Genomic DNA, 22,595 nt, shown 5'->3' with positions numbered 1-22,595 from the left:
GGTTGGAGGCCTGTAAGCTGCCTTTGATGTGGTGGATGACTCAGTAGCCACTTTTGCTTTCATCCCTACCTGGATGCCAAGGGTTGTTAAGGTTCCATATCTCTAGGTCTTATCAGGTCCTTGGCACTCTACAAACACTCGATGAGGAAAGGGTGGGAGCAGGGCACTGGCACAGGGCCTCCTAAGGGTGGCCCCCTGAAAGTTAGAGGATCACACATCTAGAACTGAGAGGGAGGGCCTCAGAGACCACTGTGTTTGATCCCCTCACTTTACAGATGAGAAGACTGAGACCCAAGGAGGTTTGTGACTTGTCCAATGGGGTCACACAGGTAGTTAGTATTGGAAGTAGCATTGAACCTAGGTGGTCCTATTCCAAAACCATACTACTTCCAAGTCACATACTAGCCTCCTTTCAGTGGAAACTAGACTGTATCCATGTGCTTAGGAGCCCTGCCCCCTCCTTTTTGAGCCATGTGTCTTCCATACCTAATTCCAAGATGGGGTGGTCTCCCATCTGAAGGACTACTGGGGCTTCACAAGGAAACAAGATGGCCTCAGATCCCCATCAGGAGGAAGTGGAAAGTGAGAAACCCTGTCCCTCTTGTTCCAGTTAGGTAGCAATGGTTAGAGTATGTCTGGCTCATTTTTCTGGTCAAGATTGGTCCAGATTTAATCAGCCTTTCAGTCAATCTGTTCCAAACCACTTCCTAGTCCATGAGGGTGTCCAGTTTCCATTCTGAAGAGCCTTCACGCTCATCATGTGGCTTTGTCCTTGGCTGGGCTGTTTCTCCTGGCAGATGAGACATCCTGGCTCCTCCAGTTCAAGGCTGTTTGGGTGACTCGCAGGCTGTGTCCATGATGCATTTTCAGACCCTGCTCAGGTGCTTTCTTGGGGGACACAGAGGAGCATTCTACAAAGAACTAACTCTTTGTCTCTGAATGGAGCTCCAAACAGGGCTGGAATTCCCAAGATCTAGACTTCCACTCTGAAGGGTCATAGGATGGTAGACTCTGAGCTGAAAGGGACTTCAGAGACCCCTCATTTTACAGTGAGGTTCAGTTTGGGGAAGTGACTTATACACTCAGAATTAGAAGGAACCTCTGAAGCCATCTACCCCTCATTTTACATATGGGAAACTGAGGTCCAAAGAAGGGGCCTCTTTTTGGCCTTCGAGCCTTGATTTCTCTGTTGACAAAATAAATAATACTATTCCCTCCTGACCTGTTTCAGATGGGTTATGTAAGGATAAAAATAAGCAGCCTGATCATTTGAGGCTTTATTCTCATAGTAGTGTGGTATAGTAGAAAGAGGATTAGCTTGGGAGTCAAAAGATCTGTGTTCTAATCCTGGCTTTGCTATTTATTGTATTACATCTGTGACTTTGGGAAGGTCACTTTGGGAAGTGACCTTCCTCTTTCCAGGTGCCAGTTTCCTCCTCAGTTAGTCAGCAGACATTAAGTGCTCACTATATGTCAGGCATTGTGCTAAATGTTGGGACACAGAGAAAGGCAAAAACAACCTCCCAAAACCTTCCAGTGGGACAGATGATGTAAATAATTAGGTGCTTAGAAGAAGTAACCTCCGAGAGGAAGGCACCAGCAGCCAAGGGAGATCAGGAAAAGCCTCTAGCACAAAGTGGGATTTGAGCTGAGTCTTGAAGGAAGCCAGGGAACTTTAAATGCCAAGCAGAGGACTTTATAATTTGATCCTAGAGGTAATAGGGAGCCCCTAGAATTTATTGGATAATGGGTGACACAGACTGATGTAGGAGATTGGACAGCTGTGTGAAGGATGGATTGGAGTGGGAAGAGCCTGGGCAGGGCACCCAATTATAAGACTGTTGCGTTAGTCCAGGCGGGTGCTGAAGGCCTGCACCAGATCGTGCAGACAGTGTTAACAGAGAGAAGGGGTCTTGTAGGAAAGTTGCTTTCGAAGGGTCCTCCTAGCTCAAAATCTAGATTCTTGTGATTCTGCTGAGGAATGAGTGTGGGCCTCCTTAGAGTACAAATGTAAGGGAATAAAATTATTATCCTGGCCTTAAATGGTGCCATGAAACAGGAAAACATCTCATATTGACTCCTTTGGTTAAATTGATCCCTTTGGTTCTGACCCATGCACAGAGCTATCATGACACAACTGGGGACATGATTTCTACCTCCTCCCCACAGAGAATGTGCATATTTTTCTCCTAGCCCCTCCCAGCACCTCACTATCTGGGGGTCTCATGGCTATCATACCCCTATTCTCAGAGGCTTAAGGTCTCCATGGCCCAACTAAGCCACTTGGCCTGGTAGAGCAAATGCCAAGGTGGGAGAGAATGCCCAAGATCAGCACCCCCTCTTCTGCCATTCCCTCCTCCTTCCCCAGTCACTTTGCTATGTACCTATCCTCTGAGAACCTTCTGTTGTGATAAGGATTTAGAGTCATTTATTGAGTCCTAGCTTAGCCACTTTCTGGGTAGGTCTGTCCTTGGCTAAGTCTCTTCACCTCTCTAGGCCTTGACTCCCTCATCTGTAAAATGCAAAGGTTGAATTTGGTGCCCCTCCATTGCTAAATCTCTTGTCAAATGAGAGGATATTTGTCAAGCTCCTTGCACATAGTAAATACTTAATAGATGCTTGTTCTCTTGCTCTGTTCTATGATCCTCCCTTGTTCCTTCATCTCCAGGTGTTTACTGAATCCTGGCTTTCTCCTGAAGATGCCACACCCCTTGGCAGTTCAAACCCTACACCCTTTGACACAGTAGGCTAGGAGTGGAGCTTGGCTCACTCCTTGCTCTTCTGCCCCTGTCTCCAGTAACTACCCCTTCTCCATCCTGCCCCCATCTGGGTTGCTGTCACCTTCAGACCTCCAGATCTTCTCTCCTGAATAAATCCTCTACCTGACTCTATGCCAGTTCCTGCCCCACTCAGTCTCCTTGCTTCCTGTTCCCTTTCGTCGTCTGTTCTAAGCTGCCTCACTCCTTAGAGCCTCCATGCACCCCTACAGCTAGGCTCGACTGAGTTTGCCCCTGCGAGCAGAATTCTTACTTAAGAGTTCTGTCCTGGCCTGTTGAAACTGGACCAGTTTTCTCTGTGCAGGGTGTTGTGTAGGCAGCCTGAGGTCAGCCTGCTGTTTATTTTCCTAAGAACATGATTTGAATCTGATTCAAACATTAGTTTCCCTGTTTGTTTCCCCTTTTGCTGTTAATAAATGTCTCTGGGTTTGCCAACATTTTTACATAACAAGCTCTCCAGAAACAGGTATCCCTCACTCATCACATACTCACCTGGCCCATTTTATCCATTCCTGATATGTATTTAATTATCTGAAAGGCTCATCTCACAAACCTCTGCTCATGAAGGTGATTTCTGAACCACATATTTATTGTTACTACATTTCAGCGAAGCATAGGGGGTAGAAGCTGACTCTGGAGTCAGAAAGCCCTGGGTTCAAGCCTTTGACATCTTGCTGAGTGCCTCTCCCCAAGTCACTTCACTCAGTGCCCCATGAAACTCACTCAAGCTTTTGAGAAGGTGCTGCCCAGCCCAGTGAGGGGGTGCATCACAGCCTCGCGTTTATCACTCAGTTTCAGAGATTCAGAGACATTAGTTAGCTTCCCTAAGGTCATACAGTAAGTGTGACAAAGGCAAGGTCCAGAGTGACCTGACTCCCTTCGTTATTCATTTATTGAGTGCTCTCTCTTGTGCTGGGTGAGATAGAGAAAAATCAAATATGGTCCCTATCTTTGAGGTCCTTTCCCTTCCCTTTCCCTTTCCCTTTCCCCTTCCCCTTTTCCCTTCCCTTCCCTTCCCTTCCCTTCCCTTCCTTTCCCTTCCCTTCCCCTTTTCCCTTCCCTTCCCTTCCCTTCCCCTTTTCCCTTCCCTTCCCTTCCCTTCCCCTTTTCCCTTCCCTTCCCTTCCCTTCCCGAAGTCCCTGTCCTCAGAAGCTTACATTCCAATAGGGGATACAATAGAGACAGTGGAGAGAAGAAAGTATTGGATGCTTGCATCCAGGGTAGGGGATTAGGGGTGGGACAAGCCATCTAGAAACATAAATTAGACTTTGGTTAAATGCATTAGAAAGATACAGGGTGCCAAGTTAAGGTGGGAGAGAGAGAAGAGCGAGGAGAAAGAGGGGAGAGAGAGGAAAGAGAGGGAGAGAGAGAAGTGGAAGAGGAGGAGGAAAGAGAGGAGGAAAGAGAAGAGAGAGGAGAGGAGTTGAGAGAGCATGAATCAGTAAACTCCTAGGGTAGAGCTGCTGTGAGTCATTAGGGGCTAGCTTGTCTTCTATCACACCTAAGTGCCCTCCTGAGACTGTAGCAATTTGGTTTAAGGTTTCCATACTCTGCTTCTCAGATGTCTTTCCAAATAGCAAGTTTCTCTGATAAAAGCCTCATTTCTCAAATATACAGAGAATTGAGTCAAATTTATAAGAATGTGAGTCATTCCCCAAAAGATAAATGGCCACAAGATATGGACAGGCAGTTTTCAGATGAAGAGATTCAAAGCTATCTATAGGCATATGGAAAAATGTGCTAAATCATTATTGATTCGAGAAATGCAATTAAAACAACTCTGAGGTACCACCTAATACCTATAAGATTGACTAATATGACAGAAAAGGAAAATGATAAATATTGGGGAGGATGTGGAGAAATAGAGACACTAATGTAATATTGGTAGAATTGTGAACTGATCCAACCATTCTGGAGGGCAATTTGGAACTATGCCTAAAGGACTATAAAGCTGTATATATCCTTTGATCCAGCAATACCAATACTAGGTCTGTATCCCAATGAGATTTTTAAAAAAGGACCTATGTGTACAAAAATATTTATATTGTGGTTGCAAAGAATTGGAAATTGAGGGGATGCCCATCAGTTGGAGAATGGCTGAACAAGTTGTGGTATATGAATATAATGGAACACTATTGTGCTATAAGAGATGATGAGCAGGCAGATTCAGAAAAACTTACATGAACTGATGCTGAGTGAAATGAGCAAAACCAGGAAAACACTGTACACAGTAGCAGCAACATTGTATCAGCTGTGAATGACTTCGCTATTTTCAAATGTCTGTCCAGCTTCTAACTTCTCCGCTTTTGAGATCTGGTCATCTGCAAGGAAGAAAGTGGTGGCTCACACTCTCTGTATGAGCTTTTATAGCTCTCCTATAGACTGATGTTCTTCAGCTAAGAGGCAGTATTGCCCACTAGAGAGAATACTTTACCTAGAATGAAGAAGACAGACATTTACTTGCTTTGGAGCTGGAAGGAACCTCAGAGGTCATCTAGTCCAAGGGGTCTTAACCTATGTGTGGGTGTCTGGGAACAGATTTAAGAGAGTTTATGAACTTGGATGGAAAAAAATCCATCTTATTTTCACTAACTTCTAATTGAAACTGAGCATTTTCTTTAATTATGAAGGAAAAGATTATTCTGAGGGAGGGATTCCAAGGCCTCACCAGGCTGCCATAGGGATCCATGATACAAAAAAGATTAATAACCTCTGATTTATCCCACCCCTTTATTTTACCGATGAGGAAACTGAAGCCTCGGTAGGCCTAGGAGAGCCATGATTTGAACCCAGATTCAGCCTCCTTTAAGCTTCACTTGGCTTCAGCTCTCCCTTCTGTAAAATGGGAATAATAATATAGGACCACTGTAAGATAGAAGGGACATGATGGATGCAGAATGCATAGTCCTTATTCTGCAGGGGACCAGATGAATGCATTTCATACCCAAGCTATCCCATTATCCCATTTATAATTGTATGACATGCCAGCCCCCCACCCCACAGTGTCCTGGAAAGGATTTTCTAATAGATTTTAGATCAGTCTGAAATGTAGGTCAAGAGAAGCTTATCCAGGCTTGCAGAGGGGATGATGAGTCATATGTATCCCTTCCAGCCACCACACTTGGTTTAGCCCCCAGAGGTACAGCAGGCTCTGAGGAAGAGACAAACTGTTATAAATTATAATGAACCAGTATCTCTGTTGATGTGATGGCCAAGCCTGATGTCAGGTAAATGACACAAAGCCTGTTCTCTGGAATCTTAGGCTGGTGGTGATGGGGAGGATATTGGAGAAGGACCCTTGCTGGGAGATGCTTCTCCACTAAGAGCCCAGGGCTGGGGCTGGAGGCAGCAGCTGTCAGGTCATATGTGAGAGTGTATTCCTTCTCTTAACTCTCCAGGGATGCCTCCATGAGCTGCAAGGGGCCCTGCTGTTGTACTGTCAGCCTTCACAAGCCAGTGGGTTTTCATCAAATAAAAATCCCAGGCAGGCTGGTGTTCAGCCGAAAAGCTCTGAAATCAGAAGGACTCACAATAATGTGGGTCCTGACTCATCAAACAGAGCTGCCACATATTCATGGGGGACAAAAGGCCAGGGCAGAGTCTTAGGTCTGTGAAAGGAAATTGGATGGAGAAGAGGGGATGTTTAGCCTGGGGAAGAAAAGATTTAGGGGGCCCATGATAGTTACTTTGTAGTATCTGAAGGACAGACATATAGAGGAAGGTTTTACCTGAGCCTAGAGGGCAGAAAGAGGAACAATGAATTGATGGAACTTACAGAGATGCCAATCTTGGGTCAATGTGAGGAGAAGCTTCCCAAAAGCTAGAGCTGTACAAATGTAGAAGAGCTGCATGGGCAAAAACCCATAGCATCTCAGTTTCAGAGTTGGAAGGGAAGAATGGGTCCATCTAGTCCAACCTCAACCCAAAAGGAATCCCCACTAACCCACTGTAATGTCCCCAAGTGCTCTTCCACCAAAAGGGTTCTCATGGCCTCCTAAGACAGTCCATTTGTTCCCCTTTTGGACAGCTCTTGTAATAAGCTTTTTCCTCCATTAAGGCTAAATTGTTCCTTGTTTCCTGGAAAGTGGAAAGTCTCTGGAGAGCAGGTGTTTTTCCCTCTTTTTGGAGAGTGCCATGTTCTCTCCCTTCAGCACCTTTCTCACTTTGAACTGCTGGTTATTTTTTCCCTTCTGTTTCTTCTAGCTTTTTGATCATGTTGCTGAATGCCTGGGTGACTTCATGGAGAAAAAGAATATTAAAGACAAGAATTTACCTGTTGGATTTACCTTTTCCTTCCCCTGCCGACAGACAAAAATCGATGAGGTAAGAATGTCCTAGAACTCCGTGGCTACCTGGTGTTCTGGGCCTAAAAACAAGCAAAAGAAGTTTCTTGGTTCATTTTCCTTGGTTGGGTCCATGATGGAGGATCCTGGGAAGTTCTGTGATGGAGATTCAGTGATATAGATTCCATGACTGAGAGTCAGTGATGGAATCTGTAATGGAGTTGGAACGTCTGTGATACCCATCCCATGATTGACAATCCATGCTGGAGATCCATAGTAGAGTGCCCATTAAGGGAAGTCTACATGATATTTACTCTGAAGTAGTGGTATAAAGAAAATCATCTGCAAAAATGAATGTGACTCTGAACTTTGGCTATTCTGATATGCTTTTTTCCTCAATTATTTTAATTATTAGCATATTTTTAGGAGAGGAGTGTAAAGGTCCTTTGGGTAGAGGAGGAAGTTTATAAAATTTCTCCAAATGAAGGAAAACCTAGCTGGGCTTGAGATGAATCCAACAGAGGGAAAGAAGGGCCAGGCCTTACTGGATCATGTATGAGCCTTTCCTTCCTGAGCCATTTTTGTGTGGCCCATGTAGTCTTCAGGAGGAAGAGGCAGGTTGGGGGTAAGGGGGTGGTTTTATTCTTTTTCTTTTCTCAACCACCTCATGCCTCCTATTTCCAATGTATCTATGGACACAGCCTCCATGTATAAGTATACAACATATATATATGTAGATAGATAGATATACATATATATACATATATACACATATGTATATATACAAACTTATAGGTATACATTTAATGAATATTCTCCAGTATTTGTATTTGGCATTATTGATATTAATGTTCTGTTGATATTAATAATTAATAACATATAATAATATTTATGTATAATATATAAACATTATATAATATTCTATGAAAATATTAAATATGTATTATATAATAAATAATAATTAATGATATTGATGATTATAATAGTTAATAATAATAGAGAAACAGCACAATGTGGTAGCTGGAAGGCCTGCCTTCAGAAAAGATCTGGAATCCAAGTCCTCACTCTGACACTGGACAGGTCACTTAGTTTGTCTGTCAGTCCTGGAGACATTTCCTTATAGGTTACCGCTGAGCTGCTGAGTTGTGTCAATGAAAGGGGTTTCCACACTGGGAATTTACAGGGCCAGACCAAAATAGTTAAGAGTATGTTGTTGTTTTTGTTGTCATGTGGTGGGAGTGAAACTCACAGTTAGATGTGATTTTAAAATCTAAAGTCACTTGGCACTGCATCTTCTGGGCCTTTGGTTTAAGCTTTACCTTCTTTTGTCCAACTTTTCCACCCACAAGTTATGTGACCTTGGTCAAGTCACTTTCTATGACTCAAATTTCCTTATCTGTCAAATGGTTATAATAATCAGGGCGCTGTTATAAACCAGTTGAAAATCTAAAATCAAGGGAGCAGCCTCTTCTGGAGGATTGAAGAATGGGAATGAGATGAACTGGTGAACCATTGAAGTAATATAGGTCCACAGAATATGGAATTGGACCCCTGAAAAGGAAGCAACTTCCTGTTCTCCACAGAGTGATGGTGAGGATCCATCAGTACAGTCAGGATGAGAGAACATGGCATTCAAATGTCACCTCTGCCACTTACTGCTTGTGTGACCTTGGGTGCCTCTCTGAGCTTCAGTTTCCCCATCTGTAAAATGGAGTGATTGGACTAGATGTCCTCTGAATCATAGCTCTAAAGCAATGAATTCTGTGCTAGGCTCTAGAACTGATCACAGGAGGAAAAGACAAAGTCTGGTGCTTGGAGACCATCTGCTCAGAAGGACCCAGGCAGTTATGTGCTGACCCTACATGAACAAGGAGAAAGTTTGTTGTCTTCATGTCAGCTAACATTCAGAGACTGCTCTGTGCAAGGCTATAGAATGATCCCCACTCTCAAAGAGGGCATTCTACTAGGAACAGATAACATGTATACAACTAAGTAAGCACAAAGTAATTTGATTAGAGGGAGAGTGTTAACCACTGAAAGGCATCAGGAAGGAAGTGACAGTTGGCAGAGTATATATCTAGCTGGGACACATCACACTGCCACCAGGGACTGGTTAAACCCAATCCCCATTATTCACTTCTGATGAGTTAAATGACACCTGTGTGAAAAGATACTGTGGGATCTCTAGAGATTGTGAACTTCTGGGCAGAAAACGGAAGATGTTAGAGGCACAGGTGGCATTTTATATCCCTTGGCTGCCAGGGAATGATAGGGGCTTCTGAAAAGAGGGACAGATATAAGAAGCACGAATGTTAATTTGATAATAAGATTATATTAATATATATTTATAAGATCATTAGATTAATATGATCATATTGGAGAACAGCATTTGGATCTTTAGACCAGAGCTGGAGTTTTAGGAATGATGGACTCTTTGCCAAGGATGGAGTGTAGCTAATGGGGCTGGAAAGCGTAGAGATTTGCACGTTTGATTAAGAGAATTCTACTTTGAATTTGGAGGGGATAGAAGAAGACTGCCCACATACATCTCCTAAGCCAGGTGCCATGAGAAGATTAACTTCAGAGAGGCCTAATGTTTGAATGAGAGACAATCCCCAAAGTGTGGCAGTAATGTTTCATGCCTTTGCACCCCAAGCACCCAGTTCAGTGCCTCACACATCATATATGCTCATCTCTTTGCTTGATGATTGACACACTGGATTGTGGGAGGATAGATTTCAAAGAGTTCAGAGAAACAGGGTCCTCTGGCCCAAGATTCTGTAGAACATGGAGAGGCAGAGATCAGCTTAAGAGGAATGGCACCACCCTCAGAAACACAGCCCCAGTGATGAGAACAGAAGGAAAAAGGGAGTGTTGTGTCTAGATGAGAGCTGTCTGATTCACTGGGGCACAGTACTCCTGAGTGAAAATTTAATTAGGAAATATTTAACAAAATAAATAAAAAATATATTAGAAAATTATTGTGTTCAGTTGTGTCTGACTCTTCATGATCCCATTTGGGGTTTTCTTGACAAAGATACTGGAGTCGCTTGCGATTTCCTTCTCTAGCTCATTTTACAGATGAGGAAACTGAGGCAAACAGGGTTAAGGGACTTGCCTAGGGTCACACAGCTAGTAAGTGTCTGAGGTCAGATTTGAACTTGAATCTTCCTGACTCTAGACCTGGCACTCTAACCACTGAGCCACCTAGCTGCCCAATAGAAAATAGAAAGTGTTAGCTTGTGGTTTTTTAAGTCCATTTGAGGGACTGTTTCCATTTGAGTTTGACAGCACTGTTCTAGATGGAGGGTGGAGCTCCATCTTAGACTTTACCAAGATATGAGGAGAGGAGAAGAGAGGTGAGGAGAAGAGAGGAGGGTAGATCTGGGCTCAGAATGATCGCAGGAGGGTAACAGGTGATGGGGAAGGCAGAACTTCTCAACCTCATTTTTCTTCTGCTTTCTCCACTTTATCTCCAGAAGTTTTTTTTCAACCTTGGCAAGTCTTGGAAGACCTTGTGTTGAGTCTCCAGACACTGATTGGTGTATGTGTGAGTAAATGACACAGACAATGTGCCAAGAGATGAAGATACAGAGACAAAAAGGAAACAATTCCAACCCTCAGGGAGCTTGTATTCTATTAAGGGAAACAAGCCATCTATATCTCTCTGTATATCTAGGCATATGTAAGGCAATTGGGACTGGACGTTTGATTTACTTGGGATAGAATCCTCCCAGGTGAGGAAAATCCCTCCAGCAAAACAAATGGGCACTCAACTTACTGTCTTAAGAAAATTGCTGAGAGTGTTCCACAGAGTCACACAGCCAATATGTGTCACAGGCAGGATTAGAACCTAGGTCTTCCTGGACTGTTAGATGGTGCAATGGGTAGAGGACTGGATCTGGAGTCAGGAAGACCTGAGTTCAAGTCTAGCCTCAGACATAGAACCCACCTGACAGACAGACTGTAAAGTACTTTGTAATCCTTAGGGCACTATATACATGGGAGTAGCTAGATGGTGGTGGGGTTAAGAATGCTGTATTTGGAATCTTGGGAGACCTGAGTTCATATCCTGCCTGAGATAAATGCTAACTTAGTGACATTGAGCAAATTATTTAACTTGTTTGCCTCAGTTTACTCATCTGTATAATGGGGAAAATAATAACACCTACCTCCTCCTCAGGTTGCTTTGAAAATCAAATGAATTCATTGTGAAGCATTTAGCACAATGCCTGGCACACACACAGTAGGTGCTATATATTAGTTATTATTATTTAATTTTTTAAAATTTTATTACTCCTAGTTCCAAGATCAGCTCTACATCCACCATGCTAAGCTACCTCTCAGACCAATATAAAAAAGACATTTAAAAATAGATACAAGACAATGGCGGGAGGGGCAGAGAAAAGCATGAATAGTTGGGGTGATCAGGAAAGGGCCTCATGTAGAAGATAACACTTGAGTTCAGCTTAGAAGGAAATGAAACATACTAAGGAAGAGGTAAGGAAGTAAGTGCATTCCAGGAATAGGGCACAGTCAGAGCAAAGGCATGGAGGTAGGAGATGGGGTATCATCATATAAAAGAAAAAAATGAGGTCACTTTGGTGACATTATAGAATGTGTGAAAGGGGTTGATGAGTAAGAAATCTATCCCAAGTCGTGAAAACCTTTGAATGATGAGCAGAGGGATTTATGTACCAAATAGAATAATCTTCAGATTGAGAAATAGAGGACAAAAATGATCAGTAGGGGGTTGAAATCTAAACTAGAGAAAGCACTGTTAAGATGCATCCTTTTTTTGGAGGAGGCAAGGATGGATTCTGGACTTTTGATTTAATTAATATAGGGAACTTCCTGTGTGGAAATGACCTTCACCGATGAAGATTAGTCACTTACAGACTCTAAGAGCTGCTTGGGTTACTGGCACATTTTTTTAACTCCCAGTCCAGAACTCTCTTCATTACACTATTCTCTCTGGACTTTTGGGGAGGGGAGGAGGGGAATTGGGGGTGCATGTAGCCCTACAGGAGGAAGTATGGTCTCTGGAGGCATTTTGAAGGACAGGTCACAGCCAGTTTTCTGATGTGAGATGGAGAGCCATCATGCACTTATCCCAGCTCTTTATTTCTAATCATTTTCTCCCAGCAAACCCTGTCAGGACATAATTGCATTTTTTTGCAGGATGCCAGGGCCAGAACTACAGATTGTTAATTTAATTCTATTAAGCATCTACCATGTTCTAGGCACTGAGCTGGGTATTGGGGGATGAGGGGACATACTGAGATGTTCTTATGTCCTTGCCATCTTTTCATAGGCAGCCCCCTTTCAGGGATTTTCCCTTACACATCCTTAAAATGAACAAACAAGGAAGCCACCCATCAGGAATGAGTCAGTGGTGAGAACAAAAGCTCTGGTGTGCATAGCACTCACCGGTGTGCTGTGTGACTCTGGTCAAACCACCTGCCTTCTCTGGGACAGATTTCTCTTCTGTCCTGGGACCATATCTTTACACTCCAGTTTTATTGGTGCCCTATGTTTCCTACCACAATCATTTCCCTGTGTAAACCTCCCCCAAGCCCCACACAGAGAGATCCCTTCCTCATTACAAAGAAAACCAGTCAAGGAAAATACACAGACATGTGTCTGATAGGGCAGGAGGTATTACATACTGGTGGACCCTCATGTGTTTTATTATTTGTTGTCTGGGACTGATTGGTCATTGACGTGACTCTGAATTCAGCAGACTTGTAGCGTTTGTCTTCATTTACATCACTGCAGTCACTGTATAGACTGTGCGTATTGTACATCACATATTGTATGTATTGTGCGTATATTTGTGTGTTATGTACATATGCATATATTGTGTGCTGTGTGTACTGTACATATATTGTATATTGTGTGTGTTGTGTATGTTGTGTGTATCATACATATATTGTGTATGTTGTGTACATGTACATATAATATGTGTTATGTATGTTGTATGTATATTGTATATTGTGTATATTGTGTGTATTGTGCGTATATTTGTGTGTTATGTACGTATGCATATATTGTGTGCTGTGTGTACTGTACATATATTGTATATTGTGTGTGTTGTGTATGTTGTGTTATCATACATATATTGTGTATGCTGTACATATATTTGTATATGTTGTGTATATATGCATATATTGTAGGTTGCATATATCATACATTTGTTGTGTATATTGTGCATATATTCATGTGTGTTGTGTGTATTGTACATATGTTGTACATGTTGTGTATGTGCTTTTAGTCCTATTCTCTTGGCTTTCCATCTGTTGTTACACAATTTCCCATGTTTAAATGAGTTCCTCATATTTGTCATTCCTTTTGGCACAGCAATATAGACCGTAATTGATTTATCCACTCTCTAATTGATAGGCAGGATTTTGCTACCACGGAAAGTACTGCTACAAATATTTTGTGCATGCATACATACACATCATGTACCCATGGATGACATTTCTTTCTTGCTTTGACCTCATTGGGCTATGTACTCAATAGTAGGATCACTTGGTCAAAGGGCATGACTTTTCTGGAATAATTACACATTGTTTTCCAAAACGGTAAGCATATTTACTAACTCCATCAACCTTTGGTGTGCCTGTTTTCCCATAGCTTCTCCAACATTGACCATTTCTATCTTGAATTGTCTATGCCAATTTGATGTGTATGGTGTGAATGATCAGGTGTTTTTGATTTGCATTTCTCTTGTTATTGATGATTTCGAATGTTTTTTGTGGTTATTGATGTTTTGCATTACTTCTTTTGAAAAATGTTATCTTTTGACCATCAAGAACGGGTTTTTAGTTTTTTGTGTTTTCATCAATAGTTTTTATGCTTCTATATTTTATATATTATATATTACTACTTGTTATGTCTCCTATTAGAACATAAACTCTGGGCAAGCAAGATTGTTTCATTATTTTGTATTTGTATCCCCAGTGCCTGACACATAGTAGGTGCTTAATAAATGCTTGTGGATTGGTAGAATTCCTTATTTGTCTAGACATGAGACTTTTATCAGTGGTATTTGAACCCTTTAGGTTTTGAAAGAGTTTTGACCCCTCATATACTGTCTTGTCCTTCACAGGCTGTCCTGATCACCTGGACCAAGCGCTTCAAAGCCAGTGGTGTGGAGGGATCTGATGTGGTACAGCTGCTCAACAAAGCAATCAAGAAGCGAGGGGTAATTTCTCTTTGATATTCAGGCACCAGAGGATTAATTACCATGGTTGGAGTGCTTTCTAAAATGAGTAGAGACATTTTCCTGGCTTATCAGTCACTGCACTTGGGCAAGGTTGGAAGGCATAGGCAATCTTAGGAAGCCAAGGATCTGGAGTCCAGAAGGTCAGGCAGAACAGAAATACCAGTGAGTCTGACCCTTGGATGCTAGGTGTCTGACCTCTCTCAATCAGTGATTATAGATACCTGATTCTATACACTGAGAGAATAAAGGTGCTCCAGTCCTAAGGAATCCAAATCTTTTAGGGTGTGGCACATTGCAGTATACCATCTTGGAGTTTACCCAGATAAAGTCCAGGCCTAGATGATTGAGTCAATGTGTTTTTTCCTAATTTGATTGTATCTCAGGATTCAGTTTTAGTTCAAACCCCAGTGAGAACAAAACCAGTAATGGCAGTAAAGCAGAGAGAGATTCTTCTTCTGGGAGGCCTGCCTTCCCATGGCTTCTGTCTCTCCATCTGCGTGATAGCCAAGCTTTTCTGTTGGGTCTATCCCACAGCAGTGCCTGAAGGTGGCACCTTATTTCTGTCCTCAGGATTATGAAGCCAACATCGTGGCTGTTGTGAACGATACCGTGGGGACAATGATGACTTGTGCCTTTGATGACCAGGAGTGCGAAGTGGGTCTGATCATTGGTAAGGTTACTGCCTGGCCTATCCTTGAGTTAGGGGTGGCTGCAGGCCTCTGTCTGTTGTCCTTGGGTCCCACCCCTCCATGTTTTCTCTTCAAGGTACCGGCACCAACGCCTGCTACATGGAAGAGATGCGGCACATTGACGTAGTGGAGGGAGATGAAGGGCGTATGTGCATCAACACAGAGTGGGGGGCCTTTGGGGATGATGGCAGCATGCATGAGTTCCGCACAGAGTTTGACAAGGAGATCGACCGGGGATCCCTCAACCCTGGGAAACAGCTGTGAGTCCCCTGACTGGTCATCCCTGCTTTTAGGGTACCTCAACATCGAGATGTCAGGACTCAGGGAGAGGAGAAGATAAGGCAGGTGGTGACAGTCAGGAAGATCTGGGGGAAGCATTGTGGGTCAGATCCTATTTCTGGGCCTCAGTTTCCCTATCTGTAAAATGGCAGCTAACATCTCTCTGAGCACTAAATCTTTGTGTCTGTGAACCTTGATCTGTTACTTGCCCAGGGACATACAAGTGATAAGCATAAGAAGCGAGATTCAAATCCTGCAGATTTAAGGCCATATTTCCATTGCCTTTCTATGTGGGGTAGATGTGTTGTCAGAATAGCATCTGTCCTATGGAGCTCTGAAGCTGCTCTGATCCTCAGAACAGCCCTGTGTGATAAGTGCTATCATATCATCCCCATTCTCTAGATGAAGAAACTGAGGCTCCCAGCTCATCTGAGCCCAGGTTCATAGGCTCTGAAAATTAACACTGGAAGGGACCCTACAGGCCATTTAGGCCAACCCCTTCATTTTACAGATGAGGAAACTGAGGCCCAGAGAGGAGAAAAAGGGCCTGCTCAAGGTCATCCAGAGGTAGTAATATCAGAGAGGGGTCCTGTAGCAAATAAATGTCAGGCAGAATTTGAACCATGGTCTTCCTCACTCTGGGTTCAGTGATCCATACATTATACCATGGTGTCTTACGTTTGCATTGGCATGAGAACCTTTGTCCAGATGTGGAAAGGCATAAATCTATGAGGCATCTGTAAAGTAAGTGAGGATAGGGAGAGTCGTTCACACACATAGCAAAAATATTCTTGGGGGGTGCCTTCTTGGGGCTGCGGGGATCATAAATCGAGTACCCTGCCCCTCTCCTTTCTGCCTTCTGTCCAGACAGCATGGGCCTAACAGACTACTAAGATAGGGCTGCCTCTGGTGGGCAGTATCACAATGTCTGCCCATTCTAGCAGAATTTGGGAGTGACAGGGGGTGAATAGGTAAACAGATCCAAGACTGGTGACTTCTTTTGAAGTCTGGACCTGTGATCTGTGGTCTATGATCCCGTTACACATATCAGCAACATGTCTTGACTGGTAAGTGAGAGGCCCAGGGTCACCCAGCCAGTGTGTGTCAGCGGTGGGCCTAGAACTCAATTCTTTCTGACTCTGAGGCTGGCTCTGGATCCAGTAATCCAGGCTGCCTTTTGGGTTTTGTTAGCAAGGTCATTTTTGGATTTATGAGCTCATGGCATCAGAGAGAAGAAAATATATAGATGGACTGGAGACTGTAATTCACAGTTTTGTTCACCTTCAAATGTCCTGGTGACTTGAGGCCCTTCTGGGCCCTCAGAGTGATGACTCATTGTCTGGGCTGGCTCCGCAGAATGGGGCCTGTGTCAGAGGACAGCTCCCTGTTTTCACAGTGATGAGGGCACCGTCCCTGTACTGTTAAATTGGATGCCAGGGGCTGAGAGCTGACCAGAGTGGGGTAGTGCCTTTGGCCAGCAGTCCTCGTCTGCGTAGCAGAGTAGAGTGTTGAGTTGGCCATCTGGCCTGCCCTTGAAGACCTCTAGTATTGGGGAACTCACTACCTTTCAAGACTTGCCATCCTACCCTGGGGGTAGTTGTGATTTGTAGCAATCATTTCCTTATTTTAAACTGAAATCTTCTAGGTGCAACTTCTTGGTCAAAGTCCTTAGTTCCACTTTCTGGGGCCAAGTGGAATATACCTAATTCCTCTTCCACATGAGGTTCCTTCAGCTACTTGAAGACAGCTGTCATTTCCTCCCTGAATCATCTTCTTCAGGCTAAACATGCCCAGCACCTTTAACTGATCCTCCCATTTGGCATCATTTCCAGCATCCTGAGAACAGGGACCATGTTTTTGCCTTTCTTTGTATCTACAGTGTTAGCTTAGTACAGTTCCTGGCACATAGTAGGTGCTTAATAAATGCTCATTGACAGACTATTCCCTGTCTTCTGAAGCTCCCACCTATCAGTCTCCTTCCTAAAACGTGACACTCCAAGGCACACCCCGCCCATGTGGCCTGATCAGAGCAGAAACCCCTTGTTTCAAATACTATTATTCTGAAATCCTCCTGCTCGACCTTTCTGTCCTGTTCTTAGGCAGTTGACATAGAAACATTTATTAAGTACTCATTTTGTGCCAGGCCCTGGCCGTTGCAGCCTTTTGGGGTGGCCAGATCCCAAGTTCTTTTTGCTCCTGGATTCCTCGCATCAAGGGTGTCAGACCCAGAGGGGTGGCTGCTCTGTCCATAAGGCCATTGCTGACTTAGTTTTGGAGAGTGACAGTATCGATGTTTTATGACATTTTCAGTCATTTTGTTGACTATTTCCCAATTCCATTTGTATGCTGCATGTGGACAGGCCACGTGTTGGACTCCTGCCTTAGGACACTTCCAGAACATCACAGGGGAAGCTTGGCATTGAGGAAAGAGCCCCAGATTTGGAGTCCAGGAGACCTGGGTTCGAGTTCCTAGCTCTGCTACCTCAGACAAATCACTCAATTTTCTTGGGACTCAGGTCCCTCTACTGAAAAATGGAGGAGGTAGTACTTATACTGCCTCCTTAGAGGCCTGCTGTGAGCATCACGTGAGACAGCTTGGGCAGCTCAGTGGGGCAGTGCAGAGTTAACAAGACCTGAGTTCAAATCCAGCCACAGACACCTACTAGTCTCATGACCCTGGCAAAGTCACTTAACCTCTGTCTGCCTCAGCTTTCTCATCTATAAAATGGGGATAATATAGGGTTGTGGTGAGGATGAAATGAGATACTTTTTGTGAAAGTCTTTTGTAAGCCTTAAGGCACCATAGAAATGCTGACTGTTATGATGAAAAGACTTTGTCAGCTTCAAAGTGCTAGAGTCATAACTGACATTTCTATAGTACTGACCCAGCGTTTGCTCCTCTCAACTCTCTGAAGTAGGTGCTTATTCATTGGCCCATTTTACAGATAAGAAAATTGAGACCCAGAGAGAGTAAGCATGTGTAAGCAAGAAAGAAAGGAAGTAAGCTGTGGTCCTACCACCTTGTAAGGAGCCAGAGGTGAGATTTTGTCTTAGCTTCCAATTGTCCTGCATTCTATAAAGTCAGCTTTTGTTGGGGTCACCATATTGTCGTTCAGCATTCCAAATTGAACCCTCCACTCCTGCTCTCGTTGGTCAAGTCCATGGTCCCTCAGCATTTAGAACTGCTATGTGCCCTCAGGAAGTTCCCTTAACCTGTCTATTTTTCAAGCAGCACCTCTGGAAAATGGGTGGGGTAAGAACAGAGGACCAGCTAAGGAAGTGCAAGTAATCAGCATTGCAAGTCTTAAATTCCCGGAGAAATGTCAGCCATCTTTTCATGGTTAACATTTATATAAGGTGAACATTTAATAGTTATGTTGTATTTCAATAATAGCTATTTAAAAAATTTCTAAAAAAATAAAATATTTTTTAATGAGGATAAGGATTAGACTGTCATTGGTGTAGGAAACTCTCTCTGCCAATAGGGGATTGTCATAATATGTTGAATATTGTTAAACTAAGCAACATTAACACTAAATAGAAGCAAAGCAAGACCCCAGCCCCCACCCCTCTCCTCGTCTGAGCAGGCCCTCACTGAACGATGCCGAGGGATGTAGAAGCACTTATTTCTTTCTTCTTCAATAAGGGGGTATCTGGGCTGGGGTCTCCCATGAATGCTGAGGTTAACACTTCTCACTGCCCTCAGTTCTCCGGGGCATGGCTACACCCGCCCATTGGTAGGTGAGACTATGCCCAGCTTCACTAGGGCATCTTCTACCAGTTGGAGGGAGACACAAGCTTTGGGGCTGGCCTGCCCTGGGAACTGAGAGAAGATCGTGGTTATTTTAATTCTTTAAATTTTACCCACATTTCTATCATTCTTTAGAGTTTGTGCACATTTTAGAAGACAGGACATCGATTTAGACCATTTAGTCTAACTCCTCTCATTTGACGTGGTTTTAACGTACCACCTTCTAGACCAATGGATCCTAGTAAGTGAAGTACTGTAGGTATGATTCTCCCCATTTCACAACTGAGGTTAAAACCCCAGAGAGGTTAAGCCACCTGCCCATAGTCACACAGTCACTAAGTGTCAGAGGGGAGATGTCCACCCTGCTCTTTCTGAGTTCTGGATCCAAGGTGAATGTGCTGAGCCTGGGCCTTGGTAGGGTTGGGGGTGCAGGGACGGGCCATGGCCCAGGTTGGCTCAGGCGATGGTTTCCATGAGAAATGATCAGGGTCTTGGCCAGGACTGCGGCTTCATCCTCAGGGCTTACCCAGGCAAGCCCATTCCCGTGGCGAGAGGAAACAATGAAAGCAGTGTTCTCACAGTGCCAGATGTTGACAGAAGGGGAGAGGGCAGCTGCCAAGCAGGTTTGAGCTGCTTCCCCTGGGGATCAGCTCTCATGATGTAGGTTTATCCCATTGCTCCAAGTACCTGGGGTCTGTCTTAGCACCCCACAGCAGTCTTTGACCAGACTGTTCACTGGCCAGGCACTCCCCTTTTCAGAAAACAGCACTGGCCCCCACTTGCCAGCTGGATGGGGTCTAAGCCCCACTGCCTTGACCTTCCAGGTTCTTGGCCTCATTCTGTCCATCTGACCTCTCCCCCCACTCCCAGATGCAGCCCCCTCTTCTCTCTTCCCTCCGTTCCTTTACGTATTGAAAAGTGGTGGTTCTAATCCTCCCTCTCCCACTGGGTGACCTTGAGTACCTTGTATTTTCTCTCTTTTCCTGTCTTGTCCAGTGGGATTGGATGGAGATGATTCCCCAGCCCCTCATAGGGCGGTAGTGAGACCCTGATGAGGAAGTGATTGTAAATGTGCTTTTAAAAGGCTCTAGGCAATATGAAAGGCAGTCTGGTCTAATGGATCGGTTCAAATCCTGCCTCAGGAACCTCTTGGTTGTGCGACCCTGGGCTTGAAGATGCGTCCACAATTCAAGGTTAAGTGTCTCTATATCTTTCAGCTATGACATGAACTTGAAGGTCTTCAGCATCCTGGTCCTCCCCAGATATCTTCTCCATCCTCATTGTCGTTCCTAAAATGAGGTACCTGGAATGGACCACACTATTCTAGATCTGATCTGGCCAGGGCAGAAGATGGCAGGGCTGTCACTTCCCTATGAATCCATAAGCATTTATTAAATACCTCCTGTGTCCCTGTCACTGTGTTAGGTGCTAGGGATACCAGTACAAAGAATGAAATAATCCCTAATCTCAGTGGGCACGGATTTTTTTTTAAAATTTAATTTTATTATTATTTTTTTTAATGTTTTACAATCATTGCCATAAAATTAAGATTTTATCCCCCCCATACCTACCCCCCACTACCCTCTTCCCTCCCCATGACAGCATACAATTCTGTACAGCTTCTACATTTACTTTCCTATTGAGTACGTTTTCACTATAGTCATGCTATGTAGTCGATCTAAAATAAATGGAAGAAATCATATAACAAATCAAAACATAATAGACATACACACACACACACGATCTGCTACATTCTGTGATTGAATTCCATAGTTCTTTCTCTGAGTGTGGAAGGCATTTTGCCTTAGAAGACCATTGGGAATTTTTTTTTAAGTTCTTGCGTTGTTACGAAGTTCCAGTTCTACCAGAAAAAACTCTCGCACACTGTGGTCGTTGCTGTGCATAAAGTTCTCCTGGTTCTGCTCCTTTCACTCAACATCAGATCATATAAGTCCTTCCAGGCCTCTCTGAAGTCTTCTTGTTCATCATTTCTTATGGCACAATAGTACTCCATTACATTCATGTACCATAATTTATTCAGCCATTCCCCAATTGATGGGCATCCCCTTGACTTCCAGTTTTTGGCAACTACAAAGAGTGCTGCTATAAATATTTTTGTACATGTGGGACACTTTCCCATTTTTATGATCTCTTGGAGATACAGTCCTAGTAGTGGTATTGCTGGGTCAAAGGATCTTTTTTTTTTTTTTAGTGGGCACAGATTTTAAAGGGGAGAGACAACACAGACCTAGACAGTCAAGGATGTATCCACATTGGATCCCTCTGGGATCTTTTATCAGCTTTCACGTTCCTCCTTGGATAGTGTCTGGCCATGTCCTTGCCCAAGTTAACCCAGGGGATCGATGAGTTGCCACATCCCAACAAAGAGGTGATGGACTCAGTGCAGAATGAAATACACATTTTTGGCCGGGCCTGATATTGAAACTTGTTTTGTATGCTTATGCTTATTTATTGCAAGGATTTCCCCCCTCTTTTTCTTCTTTTTTCATTGGGGATGGGGGAGGTGGGAAGTAGAGAAAATAGATTTTTATTCATTGATAAAATTTAAAGTGTTTTTTAAACCCATGGTAGGGGATCTATCCAGTGTGCTGTCTGCCTGTCTCTAGATCTGTTGATAGTTTGTGGATGGATACCTTATTCCTTGCTCTTGTGAGTAGGCCCATTTTTTCCTGCTTTAACATATCTCCTGGACATTTTTTCATGCATAACAAAGTTCATCCTCTTCCTACCCACGATGCCCTTCTTCACATTCTTTGGGTGACTCATACCTTGAATTCTTTGAAGACTGGAAGGATCTAATGACTTGCAGTCAGGTAGTGTCACCAGAATACTGTTAAAAAGAGGTACCTTTGTTTCAGGGAAGAACTTGGGGTTATTACAAGTCCTGCTCATTTTCTCAAAGACTACCCTACCCATTGTTCTCTTCCTGTTCAAGGTTGGGCCTAGCTCATTGCACAATGAGCTTTTGTCCAGGATGGATGTGCTGACAGACTGGCTCTGTAGAATGGCCATCTAACCCAATGTTACAGTTGGGATTACAGATGCTTTCTACTTGTCTTTTCATGCATGTATGTCTGGACTAAATACTTGGAGTTCAGCTTTGTTCTGATTGACCCCTCAGGGAAGAAGCAAGAGGAATTAGTGGAAATTACAGAGGAGCAGATTTAGGCTGGACCTTAGGGAACACTTCCTAACAATTAGAACTATCCAGAAGGGGAGTGGGCTGCTTTATGTAACTTACATGTCATGTTTCCACTTTTATGGAGCAAGACCTGTAAGATACATGTTCTGCAGTCCTAGTGAGGACAAGACTTGGCTGCCCCTGATTGTTTAAGATCCCCGGGACTGACCTCCTCAAACAGTATAGCCATGAGCTGCCCATGCACAGTTTAGCCTGGTCCCTACAATTTTCTAGTTGGAGAATCCTTTGAGGTTTGCTCTTTATTCTCTGCTTCAAGATCTATGCTTCAGAATGACTAGTCTTGATTCCAGAAGACAAATGATGAGTGTCGATCAATAAGCTAGTATTAGTCATCCACTCTATGCTAGGCATTGGGCTAGGTA

General features: G+C 43.6%; 1 protein-coding gene across 2 annotated transcripts in view; it reads left to right on the top strand.

Annotated features, from left to right (window-relative positions):
- Positions 1-22,595, top strand: part of HK1 (hexokinase 1) — a 131,098-nt gene that overhangs the window by 83,063 nt on the left and 25,440 nt on the right. For both annotated transcript variants that reach the window (XM_072628756.1, XM_072628757.1), the window contains 4 exons: positions 6,981-7,100; positions 14,175-14,270; positions 14,862-14,961; positions 15,057-15,240. In XM_072628756.1, coding sequence (XP_072484857.1) covers positions 6,981-7,100; positions 14,175-14,270; positions 14,862-14,961; positions 15,057-15,240 — 500 coding nt within the window. The remainder of the gene's footprint in view (positions 1-6,980; positions 7,101-14,174; positions 14,271-14,861; positions 14,962-15,056; positions 15,241-22,595) is intronic.

Source organism: Notamacropus eugenii, chromosome 1 (genome assembly GCF_028372415.1).
Source record: "Notamacropus eugenii isolate mMacEug1 chromosome 1, mMacEug1.pri_v2, whole genome shotgun sequence".
NCBI lineage: Eukaryota > Metazoa > Chordata > Mammalia > Diprotodontia > Macropodidae > Notamacropus > Notamacropus eugenii.
Note: the sequence above shows the minus strand (reverse complement) of the source record. Positions and strands in the feature narration are given on the sequence as shown.